General features: G+C 36.8%; 1 protein-coding gene across 6 annotated transcripts in view; it reads left to right on the top strand.

The window, feature by feature from the left end:
* Positions 1-18,440, top strand: part of TMEM117 (transmembrane protein 117) — a 490,241-nt gene that overhangs the window by 242,450 nt on the left and 229,351 nt on the right. For 5 of the 6 annotated variants that reach the window (XM_045466026.1, XM_045466032.1, XM_045466027.1 and 2 more), the window contains one exon: positions 11,137-11,236. The exons of the other annotated variant lie outside the window; for it this stretch is intronic. In XM_045466026.1, coding sequence (XP_045321982.1) covers positions 11,137-11,236 — 100 coding nt within the window. The remainder of the gene's footprint in view (positions 1-11,136; positions 11,237-18,440) is intronic. 6 annotated transcript variants of the gene reach the window in all.

Below are 18,440 nucleotides of genomic sequence, written 5' to 3' on the forward strand. Positions count from 1 at the left end.
TGGACACCAATAATCATGCCATTTTTTTTTTCATCTGACCTCATGAATAAAGATTTCTTTCTTCTTATTTACCCTTAGGACCCTGATTGGGGAAGGGTAGTTGTAGGACAGAAGAAATTATTAGGCAAGAAGTACTGGAAGATAATGTAGGAAGTGACCACTTAGCTCTGGGTTGCTATTTCCTTTCCCTTGGAAAAATGTGAGTTTCTAAGTATCAGGCCCATGGTCTAGCATATAGGGAGGCATCAGTAATTACTTGTTTAATGAGTAAATGAAAAGAAATAAGGTAGGTGCTTATCTCACATAAATTCACATGCTGTGAGAAGGGTTCTTGGTTGAGAAAATGGCCCCCTCCCCCTTCCCATAATTGGAGTCTAAAATATCTTCAACAAGAATAGGGCATAAATGATTGGGAAATAGTGTTGGGTAGTCGGGGGAAGAGGATGAGAGGTGATTGAACTCCTAGCCAAAAGAAGATGGAGGAGGAGGAGGAGGAGGAGGAGGAGAAGGGAGAGTGGGGAAGGAGAGGAGAGGGAAAAGAATAATTATCATACTATCACAAAGCAATTATGCTTTGAATTTGAAAATTTTGTGGGCAGGAGAAGGACAGTCTCATTTTTCATATTTCTTTATTATATACAGTGGAAAAATTATAGTTTCTGCCAAAAGTTAATTATTGTATTTATGTCTCGGTGTTTCCATTCCATTATTTCTTATCTATTTTGACCTTTTAACAGCCTGAACACTTACCTTCACTGAAAAACACCCATTAAAATTGAACTTGCTTTTTGTTCTACTTTGAGCAGCATCAGAATCTTAGCAGAATTTATAAGTTATTTTATGCCTCTCTAATTAGTTTGGAAGGAAGCATCATTATGTAGGATAAATTAATTAATGCCACTCTGGTTCCGCCTGCAATTCACTTTACAATTCAGATATATTTTATCTGAATAGTTATAAACACACTGAAATGTTATTTACCATTAAAACATGATCAAGTTGGGGCGCCTGGGTGGCGCAGTCGGTTAAGCGTCCGACTTCAGCCAGGTCACGATCTCACGGTCCGTGAGTTCGAGCCCCGCGTCAGGCTATGGGCTGATGGCTCAGAGCCTGGAGCCTGTTTCCGATTCTGTGTCTCCCTCTCTCTCTGCCCCTCCCCCGTTCATGCTTTGTCTCTCTCTGTCCCAAAAATAAATAAACGTTGAAAAAAAAAATTTAAAAAAAAAAAAAACAAAAAAAAAAACATGATCAAGTTAAATATGAAATTAATTTTAAGTAATTTGTGGTTCTCTGGATTCCTTTGGGGATTTACTGGGGCTCTCTTAGCAAAAAGTTCAGGATTTAAAGTTTTTATTCTTTCTATTGTTTTTCCAGTGACTTTAGAAAAGATACATGAAGTGTCTTGGCTGTTTAATTCATTAGAAGTAGAAGATAGGCCCATTTGGGGCATCCAATTAGATTGCCCACTCCTGGAATGTTTGTGAAGGGGCGGGGGTGGGGGGGGAAGTGACCTAAGACAGAAACTTGGGGTATAACCACAACAATTCTGTAACCTTAAAATTAGTTTTGAGACTATTATTTTATAACCTTGTAAACTCCTAAATTTTGACTTCAAAGAACAAATGACATGTAGTTCGGCAGTATCCATTTGAAGGTGAGTGGAATAAATTTGCTTTCTTTTTCCACATGAATAATAGAAATGTATTTTACTATATAGCTCTTGTATGATTTGTGCCAGCAAATCAGTGCACAACGTTTCATTTTGATACCTAGTCTCATTTAAAAGGATTCTTTTATTTATTTACCTATCAGTTTTTGCCATATATCTGTTTACTTTTATTGAGCTATAATTGATACACAATACTATATTAGTTTTAGGTGTACAAAATAATGATTTGATTTTTATATATATTGTGAAATGATCACCACAATAAGCTTTGTTAACATCTGTCACCATACATAGTTACAGGTTTTTTTCTTGGTGATGAGAATTTTTAAGATCTACACTCCTAGCAACTTTCAAATATCCAGTGCAATGTCATTAACTATAGTTACCATACTGTAAAATATATCCCTGTGGCTTTATGATTATTATCTTTAAAAATTTTAATTTTAGTATACTTAACGTACAGTGTTGCTTCAGGTATATAATACAGTGATTTGAGAATTCTATATGTTTCTCAGTGCTTACCATGATAAGTGTACTCTTTTTTTTTCAAATTTTTATTTAAATTCTAGTTAGTTAACATATAGTGTGTAATACTGGTTTCGGAAGTAGAATTTAGTGATTTATCACTTACATATAACACCCTGTGCTGAACACAAGTGCCCTGCTTAATACCTATCACCCATTTAGCCTATGTCCTGCCACCCCACCTCCAGCAACCCTCAATTTATTCTCTATAGTTAAGAGTCTCTTATTGTTTGCTTCCCTTTTTTCCCTTTCTCATATGTTCATCTGTTTTGTGTCTTAAATTCCACATATGAGTGAATCATATGGTATTTGTCTTTCTCTGACGGACTTGTTTCACTTAGCATAATACACTCTAGCTCCATCCGTGTCATTGTAAATGGCAAGACTTCTTTCTCTTTGATGGCCGAGTGACATTCTGTTGTATAAATATACCACCTCTTATTTACCTACTCAGTAGTTGATGGACCTTTGGGCTCTTTCCATAATATGATTATTGTTGATAATACTACCATAAGCATCGGGGTGCATGTGCCCCTTTGCAATACTTTTGTTTCCTTTGGGTAAATACCTAGTGGTGAAATTGCTGGGTCATAGGGTAGCTCTATTTTTAACTTTTTGAGGAACCTCCATACTGTTTTCCACAGTGGCTATATCAGTTTGTATTTCCACCGACAGTGCAAGAGGGTTCCCCTTTCTCCACATCCTCACCGATATCTGTTGTTTCCTGTGGTGTTAATGTTACCATTCTGATAGGGGTAAGGTAGTATCTTGTTGTGGTTTTGATTTGTATTTTCCTGATGATGAATGTTGTTGAGCATCTTTTCATACGTCTGTTAGCCATCTGGATGTCTTCTCTGGAAAAATGTCTGTTTATGTTTTCTGCCCATTTCTTAACTGGATTATTTGTTTTTTGGGATAAGTTCTTTATAGATTTTGCATACCAACCCTTTATCAGATATGTCATTTGAAAATACCTTCTTCCATTCTGTAGGCTGCCTTTTAGTTTTGCTGATTGTTTCCTTCTCTGTGCAGAAGATTTTTATCTTGATAAAGTCCCAATAATTTATTTTTTATTTGATTCCTTTGCCTCCAGAGACATATCTAGTAAGAAGTTGCTGTAGCCAAGTTGCCACAGAGGTTGCTGCCTGTATTTTGCTCCAGGATTTTGATAGTTTCCTGTCTCACATTTAGGTCTTTCATGTATTTTGAATTTATTTTTTGTGTATGGTGTAAGAAAGCGGTTGAGTTTCATTCTGCTTCATGTCACCGTCCAGTTTCTCAACACCATTTGTTGAAGAGACTTTTTCCCATTGGATATTCTTTCCTTCTTTGTCAAACATGAGTTGACCATATAGCTGTGGGTCCATTTCTGGGTTTTCTGTTCTGTTCCATTGATCTATATATCTGTTTCTGTGCCAGTACCATACTGTCTTGATTATTATAGCATTGTAATACAGCTTGAAGTCTGGAATTGTGATGCTTCCAGCTTTGTTTTTCTTTTTCAGGATTATTTTGGCTATTTGGGGTCTTTTGTGGTTCCATATAAACTAGGATTGTTTGTTCGAGCTCTGTGAAAAATGCTGGTGGAATTTTGATAGGGTTTGCATTAAATGTGTAGATTGCTATGGGTGAACATTTTAACAACATTTGTTCTTCCACTTCACGAGCCTGGAATGTTTTTCCATTTCTTTGTGTCTTCTTCAATTTATTTCATAAGTGTTCTATAGTTTTCAAAGTACAAATCTTTTGCCTTTTGGTTAGGGTTATTCTTAGGTATCTAATGACTTTTGGTCAACTGTAAATGAGATTAATTCCTTGATTTCTCTTTCTGCTGCTTCATTTTTGGTGCATAGAAATGCAACAGATTTCTGTGCATTGATTTTATATCCTGTGACTTTCCTGAATAGGGGTAAGTGTATTCTTAGTCCCCTTCAACTATTTTGTGTCTCCTCCCTACCTGCTTCCCTACTGGTAACCATCAGTTTGTTCTCTGTATTTATTTATTTATTAAAATTTTGTTTAATGTTTATTTATTTTTGAGAGAGAGAAGGGGGGGAGGGAGGGAGGAAGGGAGAGATAGTGCGAGTGGGGGAGGGGCAGAGAGAGAGAGGGAGACAGAATCTGAAGCAGGCTCCAGGCTCTGAGCTGTTAGCACAGAGCTCGACATAGGGCTCGAACCTACAAACCATGAGATCATGACCTGAGCCAAAGTCAGACACTTAACCAACTGAACCACCCAGGTGTCCCTGTTCTCTATATTTAAAAGTCTGGTTTTTGGTTTCTCTCTTTTTTTCTTTTTTCATTTATTTTTAAAATTCTACATATAAGTGAAATCATATGGTATTTGTCTTTCTCTGATTTATTTCACTTGGCATTATACTCTCTAGATCCATCAATGTTACAAATGGCAAGATCTCATTCTTTTATGGCTGAGTAATATTCCACATCCTCTTTATCCATTCATCTATTGATAGATACTTGGGCTGCTTTCATAATTTGGCTACTGTAAATGTTGCAGTAAACATAGGAGTACATATATTTTTTGAATTAGTGGTTTCATATTCTTTGGATAAATACCCAGTAGTGGAATTACTAGATCATATGGTAGTTCTATTTTTAATTTAAAAAGATTCTTTTAAATAATAAGATTCTGTAGCTATCGTGCAGAGATTTTATTATATTTTATTTTTTTCTTTATTACCCAACTAAATTACATTCAAATTAAATAATTTACAACATGTAATTGCAGAAAGTCAAAGATGTTCTTCATTTTGATTTGATTATATTTTTACTTCTAACTTGTTATTCTAGAAGGGAAATATAAATGATATAATGATATTCTGTTCTTTGTTAGAATATCATAATTATGTGGCCTACTCATCTTTGATGTTTCTTTTTAGTTTATCTATTATTGCAGATTCTTTTTTTAATCTTTTATCTGTTTGTCCTCTTCCTAGTTTGACTCTGGTGTTAGATGATCTAAGTAATTTTACATTAATCAATGGACCACTTAGTTCATTTAAATATTTATTACACCCTAAATCATAGTATAAACTGGGCAAAAAAATTCACCTGCTTGGGGAAATTAAACATGTCCTTTGATGAGCTAAGTCTTGTGGAAAAGAGTGACAGTGTGAGAAAATCAATAAAATACTTTAGGAGAATTATTTAAGAGAAATATATTCCAATGTTTTGTTTAATACCAGGGAAGGGACAGCTTTCAGGGGTAATGGTGGGGAACTTAAGTGGCTAGGCTGAGTTAGTAATCTCAGACCAGAAGAAAGGGGATGGCATTCTAGACAAAGAGAGCATTGCACACAAAGATACTAAGGTGCATTATAGAATAGTGGGGTTTTTGGTGAGGTTGGTTTTATGGTGAGGTGGAGGGCATAATAAAAGGAGATTGTGAGATGAAAGGAGAGGAGTCCAAATGAAAGGAAAGCTTGGCAGAGAGTGGACAGTCTTCTTATCCATGCTTTACTCTTTGACAGTGGGAACCACTATATTATTTTAGAAAGTGGGAGCCAGTAGGCTAGAGGTCTGCTATGTTTTACACTCCTATTATGAAATTGTTGTGTTAGAAGCTTTACCTTCCTATTTCAGAAATGAAATAATCTTAATCCTCAAGAAACCCCTGTGAGGAATAGTTATTTTTTATCCCAACTCTACAGGTAAGGGGTTGAGTTGATCATTAGTCCCAGATTATAGAGTGGGAGGTGGTTTGCAAACCTAGGACTTTCTTGTTCTAAGATACCTTCTCCTGTGATATTATGCATTACTTCCCTAGAAGTCATTGTAGTGGTAATAGTGAGTCTAATATAAGAGGAAGACAGTCACAGGGAAGAAGGAAGCTATTGCTTTAATTCAGATTAGAGGGGCTTATGAACAGGATTGAGACATTGGTAGGTAGTAGTGATGACAGAAAAAGAGCATAGATTTGTGAGCCTTTCAGAAGTAACCTTAGTGATTAATCAAATGTTAGGAGTAAAAGAGGGGAGGAATTGCTGACATACTAAGGTTTCTGTATCTAATACAGATGAATTTCACTGAATGGGCTGAAACAAAGCAAGGGATGAAAGGAATAGTTGATGTATGGTGAATGTATTCACATTCAGGGTTGAGTTTGTTCAATGAAAACTCCATCTGTAGTCTTTTTATATACGTCTTCCTTATAAAAATTAGAGGGGATATATGGCTGAAGTTGGGAAATTTGAGGTGGTATTTTATCTGTAAGAGCTCTTAGGCCTAGAGGCACATTTAATCATTCCAGGCTACTCCTAACAATTATCTGTAGGATTTTGACTTTTCAATGGATTTTGCTTTGTAGGTTTATACCCTAGTTCCTGCCTGAGAGGTTTATACACGTGTACTGAGCTCCATCAAAGCCTTTCAATAAGCAAGAACTAGGAGTTTTAAGCAAAAATGTGGTTATCTGGATAATAGACTGGATTGAAGACTGTTAATCATTTCATTACAAACACAAAAGGATTGACAGAAGGTTAAATCATAATAAATCTAGGTTTAATTCCCGGTGTTTTATAGTGACAAATTTTCTCCCCAACGTTGTAAGAATACTTAGAATTTTCACTTTAGTTTCATTATGTTTAATGCAGGACTGTACTCATGTAACTCAACTCCTTATCTATGATTTACTTGTGTATGAAGCCCCCAATCTTGTTTATGTTGCCCAAACATGGCTGGGAGAGACAGCTGTGACATTATGAATCCAGCTGGCCACAGATGGATCTTCAGTGAAGCATGAATCCGTATTGGTTTGGTGATCTATGTTTACTGCCTCCTGTTAAACTTTCAGAAACTCAACTCCTAAATCACCTGGCATTGACTATATTCATGTACATATAAGTAATAGACTGAAGTGAACTGGAACTTTTTTTGCTAGTGATCAAGACTCTCCCCTATAAGATCAATTTACTAGATTATAGTTTTATTGACTATTTAGAGCCTGATTCGTTTATGCCCATTTAGTACATAGTTTTCACTAGGTACAATAGTCTTGATAGCTTTTCAGGCTATTATGATAATTATGAACATTTCTAAGGTCCTGTATATTGCTGTTAACACCCACCTGTTATGGATTTGACAATTAGGCTTGAGATCTCAAGAAAAAATAAAAACTGAAGTTATAGCCTGTAAAGAAATTCATTTAGAATTTTTAAAGAAATGATATTTTAAAGATATTATTGATATTTACCTGGAAGGCTGGTAAACCGCAAGATTTTCTAGATCTATGCACAGTGGAAATAATTAGCTAAAGTATAAAACAAAACAAACAAAAGATGTAGGAATAGTTGAAATAATTAGCTACAACTCCAAGCAAAACTAAAAATGTTAATGGTGCCTCCTAGCAAATAGAATTTTATTCTGAATCACTCCCTAAAACATTAGGTATGAAGCTTCACAGCTTCACTTTATTATAGAGTTCAATGTGATATTCAAACTGGCTAACATTGCTTATATAAATATAAGCACACTCTGTCCTTTGCAACCAGTACAGGGAATATTACTGTTATAGGGTATGCAGATCAATGAACTAGTAGTTGCAAATTTTTATGTCAGGCAGAAAATTTGTAATTCTTCTGTATATTTCTCTAAAGCAGCAAAAGCCAGAATACCTACTACCTTTTATATAGCCTATATATATATATATATATATATATATATATATATATATATAGTAGTTATTTCATAAATTGTGCTATCTCATCTTCATTGTTACCATAGTATTCAGTACTCACCACATGCCCACAGTTCAAATATCACTTTACTGCTGTTTCTAGGGTTTCACATACATAGATCTACCCATGCCATGCAGAAACATGAATAACTTGATTCGCTTCATTAATTCATACACTAAACAAATGTTCACTGATCACTTATTATATGCAGGCAGTGCTCTAAGTGCTGGGGAATAAAGGTGAAAAGAATAGCCAAAATAACTCCCTGTTGTTATCAAGTCTTAGACATGGCTTTTCTCTTGATTTTTGGTGGTATGGCCCTGTTTCTTGATATCTTAGTAATATTTCAATGTCTGATGGATGTTCTATATAAAAACATGTAGAGGATCTAGATGATATTTTATTCTTCTAGAAAATGTTCACTCTTTCCCCTGTTGGATGGGTAGAATAGAAGCTCATCACCTTAATCCAGTCATGAAATGGAGTGGGGAAGGACTGATTCAGTTTTAGCAAGGACCCATCCATCTCTGGTTTTCTCTAGCCTTCCGTTGCTCTGTGTGTTCTCTTGGTCCTTTCCTTCTGGCAGGATCTGAAGTACAATAGTCTCCTTAACGTGGTAAAATTGCCAAAGCTCTGCTGTGCTTCTCACAGACTTTCTGCTTCGTCTCTTAGCCTCCCCCCGAACATAATTCATAATTTGACAAATGTCTTGAAAGTAAAGCCAGCTGTGTATCATACTTCCTTCTGGACCCCTTCAAGATGAGGATCGTGGCTCCTTAAGTTTCTTATGTTGTCTCTCCAACTCACTGAGACTGCCAATATTTTATTTAGATTTTTTGTAGTTCTTGGCTGGATCATTGATCTCTTGCAAGCTTATCTATCTCATCCCTAATTTTACTTACTTACTTACTTATTTATTTATTTATTTATTTATTTATTTATTTATTTTTTAAGTGTTTATTTTTGAGAGAGAGACAGAGAGACAGAGAGACAGACAGACAGACAGACTCTGCCAGTAGGGGCTGGGCAGAGAGACAGGGAGACAGAGATTCTGAAGCAGGCTATGACGCAGAGCCCAATAAGAGGCTCAAACTCATGAACTGTGAGATCATGACCTGAGTTGAAGTCAGACACTTAACCGATTGAGCCACCCAGGTGCCCTCATTTCATCCCTATTTTTAGATACTGAAATAAGAGATTGTCTTCTCTTATACATACCTATATTACCACAAAGGATGTACCCCAAAATTTCCATCCTAGCTCAATGTATTCTAGAACTCACTGGCAAAGTAAGAGATAGGGATGTGGCATTCAACACATCCTTTGAAATAAATGTCACTGAAAGAGCTGGACAGTTATCAGAGCTAATACTCTAAAGTACACTGAGTTCACTGCCCAAGAACTGTTCAGTAATAGTGATACTGAGGGGAGTAAGACCAAGGTGTCCAAGTTAACTTGGGGGCTTTCATGCATAGGCTGTTTAGTTTGGTGAACTTGGTGGGAATCCAAGACTCATCGTCACTCTGGGGGGCTGCAACCTCTGCATGCTGCTCTTGACTTCTGTTATGAACGATCCTCAAAGGATGTAAGTCTTGATCTTCATGTCTTCTAAAATACTGGGGAACAGAATAGATATTCTTTGTGTTTTTTATATCTCACTAACCCTTATAGGAAGAAGATACAGCATAGTGGTTAAGTGCCTGCATTTGGGAGACAATCATTTAGATTCAAACCTGGTCTATTTACTAGATGCTTGACCTTGAGAAAGTTGCAAAAACTCTTTGAAGCCTCAATTCCATATGTGTGAAACAGGAATCATAATACATTTCATTGCGCTGACTTGGAAGGTATTGGAGACACTGTATTTAAAGTGCAAATAGTGATCTCTGGAATATTGTAAGCAAGCAGTTTATGATAGCTATGATTTCTTTGGCCATTATGGAAATCCATGGAATAGAGACCCAGAATTTTGAGGTGAGATCTTAAGATTTTTATAAAGATCTTCTAAGGTAGGTGAACGAAGCATGTGGGAAAAAGTTGTTTTAAGAGTTCATAAGTTTATTTTTGTTGTTAAGTAAAACCATTTAAATATTTGTTTATATTATGGATAAAAAAAACTATCTGAAATAACTCCAGAAAAAAAAAAAACTAAATTGGAGATGATTTACCTCTCAATGACTTCAAAAATGTATTTCTTTATAGTTTCACTAAATAACAAACATATCATTTTCTACTGTATCTTATTTTAAAGTTCATTTAAGAAGAATCAAGGTTAACTAATACTCTTATGTTTAAGAAAAGAAACAAAATTTAATGTAAAAAAAATCTGAGCGAAAAAAAACCTTAGACTTAAAAAGAGAGAGAGAGAGGGAGAGAGGGAAATTTGATTCCTAATTACCATTCATCAGTTATGTGGTATTGATTGGGTGAGTTAAGTGATCTCCCTGTGTCCCAGTTTTCCTGGAGAAATTGTACCATAGGAAAATAATACTTAGATTTTCTTGAAATCGAATAAGAAGAGAGAAATGAAATTACATGCAGTAAGTATAGTCTTGTTATTTGTATTTAATGATCAGCCATGCCTTTGAATCTCTCTTTGGGCTGTAAAGAACGTGAATTAGTGTTATAGGAAGTGGACAAGAAATTGTGACACAAAAAGAGGTGAAATAAAATCTTCTGGTTATTGTTATTTATTTAAGTAATAATTTAAACCACATATATTTGAATCAAATTTTATGTTTCTTCATTGCATTAAAATTTTTCTCAAATGCACCTTTTTTTGACTATTGTTCAGGTATGATATTCTACGTAAAGCCTAGTCTGAATATGTCTTCAATAGTTCTGACTTGACAGAACTGAAAGAAAAGTGAGCTTTTCTCTTCCCTTTCAAGTTACTCTAACTCAGGAATTGTTTCCCCTCTCTTCATACCTGAGTGAGCATGAAATGATGCCTTTGCTGAGTATCTCTGTTTGATTTTCCAAAAGCTGTTGTCAGTCTTACAGCTTGAAAATGAAATGCACGTGGTAATTGGTATAGCCACAGCCAGCCTTCAAATCTAATTGGAACTGACCCAGACACCCCCAGAGCTCTTCTGAGCCTTTCAGATCTGTAAGCATATGTGATGAGACAAAAGCGGGAGATCTTGTTGAAAGGGAGGGAAGTCCCTTTGCGTGTTGCTGAACCAGAATTCTTTGACGATGTAGCTCTCTCAGTCTGGACAATGTCTTGTGTGTTTGTTTCCACAGAGCATATATCATTACAGACTATATGGGCATCCGAAATGAAAGTTTCATGAAATTAGCTGCAGTAGGGACCTGGATGGGGGACTTTGTCACAGCTTGGATGGTAAGAAATTTTAACTTCACCCATTTCAAACATTAAATGGAAGACATGTTCATAATGTTGGATAAACACCACTTTTGATGGATTTAGAGCAAGAGTTACTTCTCTTTTGAGTGAAACAAATTCATGAATACAGAAATTTTAGATATTATATGTAGTATTTGTTTACTTCAGGGGGAAAATTAATGCAACTATAATATTAATGATGGCTGTCCACCAGGAAATATTTATTTATAACATACATACATATCTATCTATATGTATGGGCATACAAACATATACACATTCATAAAATTAATAGAGTTTTTTTTCAACATTTATTTATTTTTGGGACAGAGAGAGACAGAGCATGAACGGGGGAGGGGCAGAGAGAGAGGGAGACACAGAATCGGAAACAGGCTCCAGGCTCTGAGCCATCAGCCCAGAGCCTGACGCGGGGCTCGAACTCACGGACCGCGAGATCGTGACCTGGCTGAAGTCGGACGCTTAACCGACTGCGCCACCCAGGCGCCCCAATAGAATTTTTTTTTTTTATTTCCTATTGCACATGTCAAATTGTGTCTGTCAAAAAAGGATTGTTTTTTTTTTTGACGTGCAGTTTTCATGTGAATGTTGTCTGGCCTGTCTCAGAAGAAGTATTCTTAATGACTATTTTTATTTAAAATTTTCTTCGTAGCACATATTTATAATTGTATTAATATTATTTTACTTTTATTTAATGTTTTTATATGAGTATAGTTGACACCTAATTTACATTAGTTTCAGTTGTACAGTGTACTGAATCAACATCTCTGTATGTTATGCTATGCTCATCACAAGGGTAGCTAGGGCTTTTAAAATAGTTTTCTTTTTTTTTTTTTTTTAATTTTTTTTTTTCAACGTTTATTTATTTTTGGGACAGAGAGAGACAGAGCATGAACGGGGGAGGGGCAGAGAGAGAGGGAGACACAGAATCGGAAACAGGCTCCAGGCTCCGAGCCATCAGCCCAGAGCCTGACGCGGGGCTCGAACTCACGGACCGCAAGATCGTGACCTGGCTGAAGTCGGACGCTTAACCGACTGCGCCACCCAGGCGCCCCTTAAAATAGTTTTCTACATTTGTCTTCTTCATTGAACATACTAACTTGATGGTGCATTATTAGTATTTTTTATTATAAGCCTGCAACAAATAGACAAACCATATTTCATGCTGAGTTCCTCTGTCAAGAGAGTAACTTCTGTCTTCTTTTTTTTTTTTTTTTTTTTTTTTTTTTTTGCTTTTTGTTTTCATTAAATTTTTTTTCAAGTATATAATTTATGTATGGTATTACATTAGTTTCAGGTGTCTGATATTCTACAATTTTTACATTTCTCAGTGCTCAGCAAGATAAGTGTATACTATTGGGGCACCCGGGTGGCTTTGTTGATTAAGTGTCTGATTTCGGCTCAGGTCATGATCTCATGGTTGGTGAGTTCGAGCCCCACGTCGGGCTGTGTGCTGACAGTTCAGAACCTGGGGCCTGCTTCGGATTCTGTATCTCTCTCTCCCTCTGTCCTTCCCCTCCCCTGCTTGCTTGCTCTCTCTCTCTGTCTCTCAAAAATATATATTAAACAAATGCTTAAATAAAAAAGATAAATGTACTTTTAATCTCCCTTGTCTATTTCACCCATTCCCCACCCACCTCCCCTCTAGGAATCACCAGTTTGTTCTCTGTATTTAAGAATCTGGGTGGGTTTTTTTTGCCTCTTTTGTTTGTTTATTTGTTTTGTTTCAAGTTTTTATTTAAATTCCAATTATTTAACATATAGTGAGTGTAATATTAGGTTAAGGAGTAGAATTTAGTGATTCATCACTTATATGTAACACCCAGTGCTCATCACAACAAGGACCCTCTATAAATACCCATCACTGATTTATCCCATCCCCCTGTCCACTCTCCCTCCAGCAACCCTCAGTTTGTTCTCTGTATTTAAGAGTCTGGTTGTTTGTTTGTCTCTTTTTATTTGTTTGTTTTGTTTCTTAAATTCCACATATGAGTGAAATCAGGTGATATTTCTCTTTCTCTGTCTTATTTTGCTTAGTATTATACCCTCTAGGTCCATCCATGTTTTTGCAAATCACAAGATTTCATTCTTTTTTTATGGCTGAGTAATAGTCCATTGTGTGTGTGTGTGTGTGTGTGTGTGTGTGTGTGTGTGTAGGTGTGTGTGTATTACATCTTCTTCACTCCCCAAAAACAAAAACACTAGTTGGAAAAGACATATGAACCTCTTTGTTTATTGCAGCATTATTGACAATAGCCAAGATATGGAAGTAACCCAAGTGTCCATTGATAAATGAATAACTTCTGTTTTTAACCATTGGATTAATTAAATATAGTATGTAGCTCAAAGGCTCTAGGTCCTATAAGTTTAGAGAATCTCAGAGTACAAAGAGCATAACTCTCATAAAAATGGAACGTATTAACCTTTGTTGATGCCTTTCAAAGTAATTAGCTTTATTCTTCCATTCACTTGAAAATGAGAGGACCAACCAAAGGAAAGGATGCCCTGCCATGTCACATGTAGGGACATGCCCCTACAAATGTGTTCCAAAGGTTGTCACAACAGTTACTGCCCTTTCTATGGATAGCTTTGTGTCTTACCTAGAGCAGGTGTTTTCAGGAGACAGGAAGCAGTTACATCTTAACTGCTACTACTGTGATCATCTTGCAGGAGTACTAAGTAACTACCAAAAGGTTTGTATAGCCTAGTTTTTGAGCCTCCTATCACTGTGTTCAATTTTAGAATGTTAACAGAACAGGTTACCAAATGTATCCCGTTCCATTAACTTTAAGATCTAGATTTGAAAAGTGATCTATTTTATTTGTAGTCACTAGATGTGACAGTTAGAACAAATCAGACATCAGGTGCCTGGCTGGCTCAGTTGGTAGAGCATGTGACTCTTGATCTCAGAGTTTTGAGTTCAAGCCCCATGTTGGGCATAGAGTTTACTTAAAAAAAAATACAGAAAATTAAGAGAGAGAGAGAGAGAGAGAGAGAGAGAGAGAGAGAGAGAATGAATATAAGCCAGACATAAAAACCAGGCTGCCTCATGTCAAAAGTTTCTATTTCCATTGGGAAAAACATTTAGAAGGGAAACTAAATAGAAAATAGTTTGCCGTTTAAAAGGCAACCTATTTAGAAAGAAAACTTTAAACATGTAACTTTCTTGAAATAGGAGCTAATGCCTTTTGAAAAATATCTGCATTAACTGTGGATTGTGATTTTTTTTTTTACTCCATTTTGATGGTGAGTCTGCTTAATAAAATGGAAAAGAGAAATCAGAAATTTGGATTCTCTGACCTTGCCACATATAGTTTGATCTTCCACAAATAATATACGATCCTCTGAGCCTGCTTGGACATTTCTCTAAAGGGGTTAGTAGTTGCTGCCCATGCTACAAGTTTCTGTGAAGATTACGTGTGTGGTCCTGTAATAGGACTTAAAATGCTGCAGTATGAGGTGGACATAAATGCTTTATTGTAGACATTCATGCTTTTCCCAGCTTATCCCAGGCCCGGGGGCCAGAATGTCTGCAGTTCCCTTCCAACCTCCAGTGCCAGGACACACTAAGGCAATACAGCACATGACTTCCTGATTTCCACGTAACACTGCCCCTGAGCAAAGTCAGGGGAGAAGCACAGACCAACAAGCCCTGTGACTTCAGTCTGTAGTTTTCAGGATCCACCATTTGATACAGAAATCATTTTCTTTCTTTCTTATTTTATTTTATTTTATTTATTTTGAGAGAGAAGGAGAGAGTGAGAGTCAGAGTCAGAGAGAGAGACAGAGAATTGAAGGGGGTGAGAGAGAAGGAGAGAGAAAGAATCCCAAGCAAGCTTTCCCCATCAGTGTGGAGCCCAATGTGGGGTTCGAACCTAAGAACTGTTAGATCATGACCTGAGCCAAAATCAAGAGTCAGACGCTTAACTGATCAAGCCACCCAGGCACCCCCAGAAATCATTTTCTTTCTCATGATGACATCAGTATCTGTTTGTGGCCCAATTCTACCGAAACCCTCCCCAGACTTTCCCTCAAGATAGTGTTTCCTAGGCCATATGTAGCTGTCTCAATTTACTTCATTTTTTAAATTAGGATCTTTTTCTTTTGTTTTTCTTTTTTAAATTAAAAATTTTTTAAATGTTTATTTTTGAGGAAGAGACAGACAGACAGAGAGAGTGAATGGGGGAGGGACAAAGAGAGACGGAGACACAGAATCTAAAGCGGGCTCTAGGCTCTGAGCTGTCAGCACAGAGCCCAACGTGGGGTCTGTGAGATCATGACCTGAGCCAAAGTCAGAAGCTTAACCAACTGAGCCACCCAGGATCCCCAGGATCTTTTTCTTTTGAATCATAAGGTGGGTGGGGGTGGGGGAGCAATTTCTAGGGCAGCCCTGAGAGGCAAACATATGGTGCAGCTTTGACCAAAGACCTTTACCTTTTGTGGTTGGATTTCTACTGTGCACTTCTCTGCCCTTCTCTTGTGGCCTAGCAGAGTACAAATAATTCCACAGTTTAGCTGTGGTCTTTCTCTTCCTCTAAGGTCTGGCTCATGTTCCTAGTTTACTAAATTTACTACTGTAATACCTTCTATTTTCACTAGCTAACCTGGTAACTTTTTACCTTTTTCAATACCATAGGTTATTACTCTGATCAATACTTCCAATACCACAGAAGTAGGACTGGATTGAGAATCCAGAAAAATGTGTTTTAGGTTTAACGCAGCAATGTGATCTTAAGTCACTTAACCTTCTGGGACCTCACATGTTTTCCTTTCCGTAAACTGAGAAAGAATCCAAAGTCCTTTGTTGCTTATGTTATATGAAATATTGACCTTTCCCAGTTAGACACAGGGATACAAATGGCAGAAGAAACACAGCGCTCTCCTGATTTGAAAGTACAGTCACACAGGGAGGATTCCCAGAGCACCTCATTTCTATTCCCATTTTTATTCACCGACTAGGTGGTAAGTTTCCATATAAATATTTATATGTCTACATATGTGTGCATTGATAACATTTTAAAAAATAATAGTTTTCCTCATGAGAGGAGTCTAAGGAGGTTTGACCTTCATTTGTCTATAGAATTCTCATCATGAAGTGAATATCAATGATGAAGGTGACTGTCATGGAAAAGTAAGTGACTATTTACATTTCCAAAAGAAGTGTGCCTTTTAATGTATTTCTGAAATGGAGAATTTTTCTTTGATGGAAATAATTCAAAACTTCCTCATGGTTTTAAAAGGCACACCAGAACTGATGAGATCCCCAGGCAAGGCTGATGTCAACCAACCTGACAAATCCCTCTGACCCTCACACTGCCGAGCATCAAGCTCTACTAGGTTCAGCTTCCTGGCAATCCTGACTTTTCCCAGCTCTGTGGGATGCCTCATGCAGAGGACAAAATAATATATTAAGTCAGGGTTAATGTCACCATTTGTTTGGTCAGATAGATTTTTAAAAAATTCATGTAAAAGAAATACATAAAATGACAGTGGTGTCATTGCGCCCTGAGCTGGCCCTTTGTTTTGATATGAGCAGAGAAGAGCTCTGTCATGAAGACACACATGAAATAAAAGCACTGGGTGTCTCATGCGACACCATTGCCACGTATCCACAGATTTGCCCACCCTCTGCCATTGAGCGAGGGGCAGGGGGTGTCGGCCCATCCCACAGTACATATCTGCAGTTTTACTATCCCCTCCTGCAGAAGACAAAGATCACAGGCTCTGCTCAGGTCTAAGGTGGAAGAGGATTCTGAGGACATCAAGATGGCATTTTCTTCTGCCCTTCATTTAATAGCAGAAGAAAAAATCACTTCCTGTCTATCTGTACCTAACCATCTCCTTTCTGCAGCCCTTGCCTCTTCCTGCTCTAGTGGCTTTTCTGTTACAGCAGTCAATGGTAAATGGTTTATGACAGCGATAGGGACATCAGAGTCCAGGTTTGAGGTTCATGTTTGCGGGAGGGGGCCAGGGAGGGTACAAATGGTAAAGTTGAGCCATGACCTAAAGAAGACAATTCACATAGTGAGGACTGAAGTCAAGAAGCATTTTTCATCATGAAACCATATATGGTATGTATCACGTCTTACTACTCAAGGAACCTTGCTTGGTCTTGGCATATTTTTCCCAGGATTGTCTGTGGACTTCTGTGTGTATATGTGTTACTACTAGCAAAGCTTCCACTGTAAAGAGACGTCATACATACAAAAAACAATGTAGTTGTTTGCCCATTGGCTTTACCTTTATTTCACATTTGTATAGCGACTGTTTGTGTGATTTTAACAGACTTTTTTTTTCTTCTTAAAATTAAGAGTTCTATTAGAGCTACAAAAACTTAGTATGTTATGTAGAAATGTCTTTAGATTGATAAAACATAGCCTTTGTAGGATTTGTAGGACTACAACAAGAAGTAAAATCTTAAAATTTGCTTAATTATCTCCATTGAATCTCTGGCAAGAATATGATTGTAGAAAAAAAAGTGTTTTTAAAAATATATTTCTCCCTTCTATTTTAAGTGTGCCTATTTTGTAAGTACTGCATTATCTCTCTAAATATTTGAGTGACAAATTTGCCTTCTTATGTTTCACATGTGTTCTGTTCCTTCAAAGAGATGGTGTAATTCATATTTATATTGCTATTATCTTTGTTTCAAACGGCTGTGTTTATTTAAGAGGTAAAGCTGAAAACTCTTTCTTCTTTACTTGGTTATAAACTTCCTGAGGGGCGTTCCAGTATCACTTGTGGCACTCAGCACAGTACCAGGCATAAATAGATGCTTAAGAAACATTTATTGAAGAATAAATGGATGATAAGAGCACATAAGCATTAAGTTCCATTTCTTTTTTCATTGCTCCATTTTGTGACTTAGTGTTGTAAAATGGGCATTCTAAAAGGTGGAGGGAGAACTGTACTGTTCAGGGTCTTCCTATCCCCTCACCCCTATAAGCCTATGCACTTGTCCTCTGAGCTTGTTTCCATACCAGGAGGACACATGCTTGTAAACACCCTTGGTTGGAAGTAATAGATTGTTGATGGAATTCTCCCAGCATTGTGATGTATCCTTTGAGTATAGAAGGCATTCTTTTTTTTTTTTTTAAGTTTTTAATGTTTGTTTATTTTTGAGAGAGAGAGAAAGAGAGACAGAGTGCAAGCAGGGGAGGGGCAGAGAGAGAGGGAGGTACAG

The sequence above is a fragment of the Leopardus geoffroyi genome, chromosome B4 (genome assembly GCF_018350155.1).
Source record: "Leopardus geoffroyi isolate Oge1 chromosome B4, O.geoffroyi_Oge1_pat1.0, whole genome shotgun sequence".
Lineage (NCBI taxonomy): Eukaryota > Metazoa > Chordata > Mammalia > Carnivora > Felidae > Leopardus > Leopardus geoffroyi.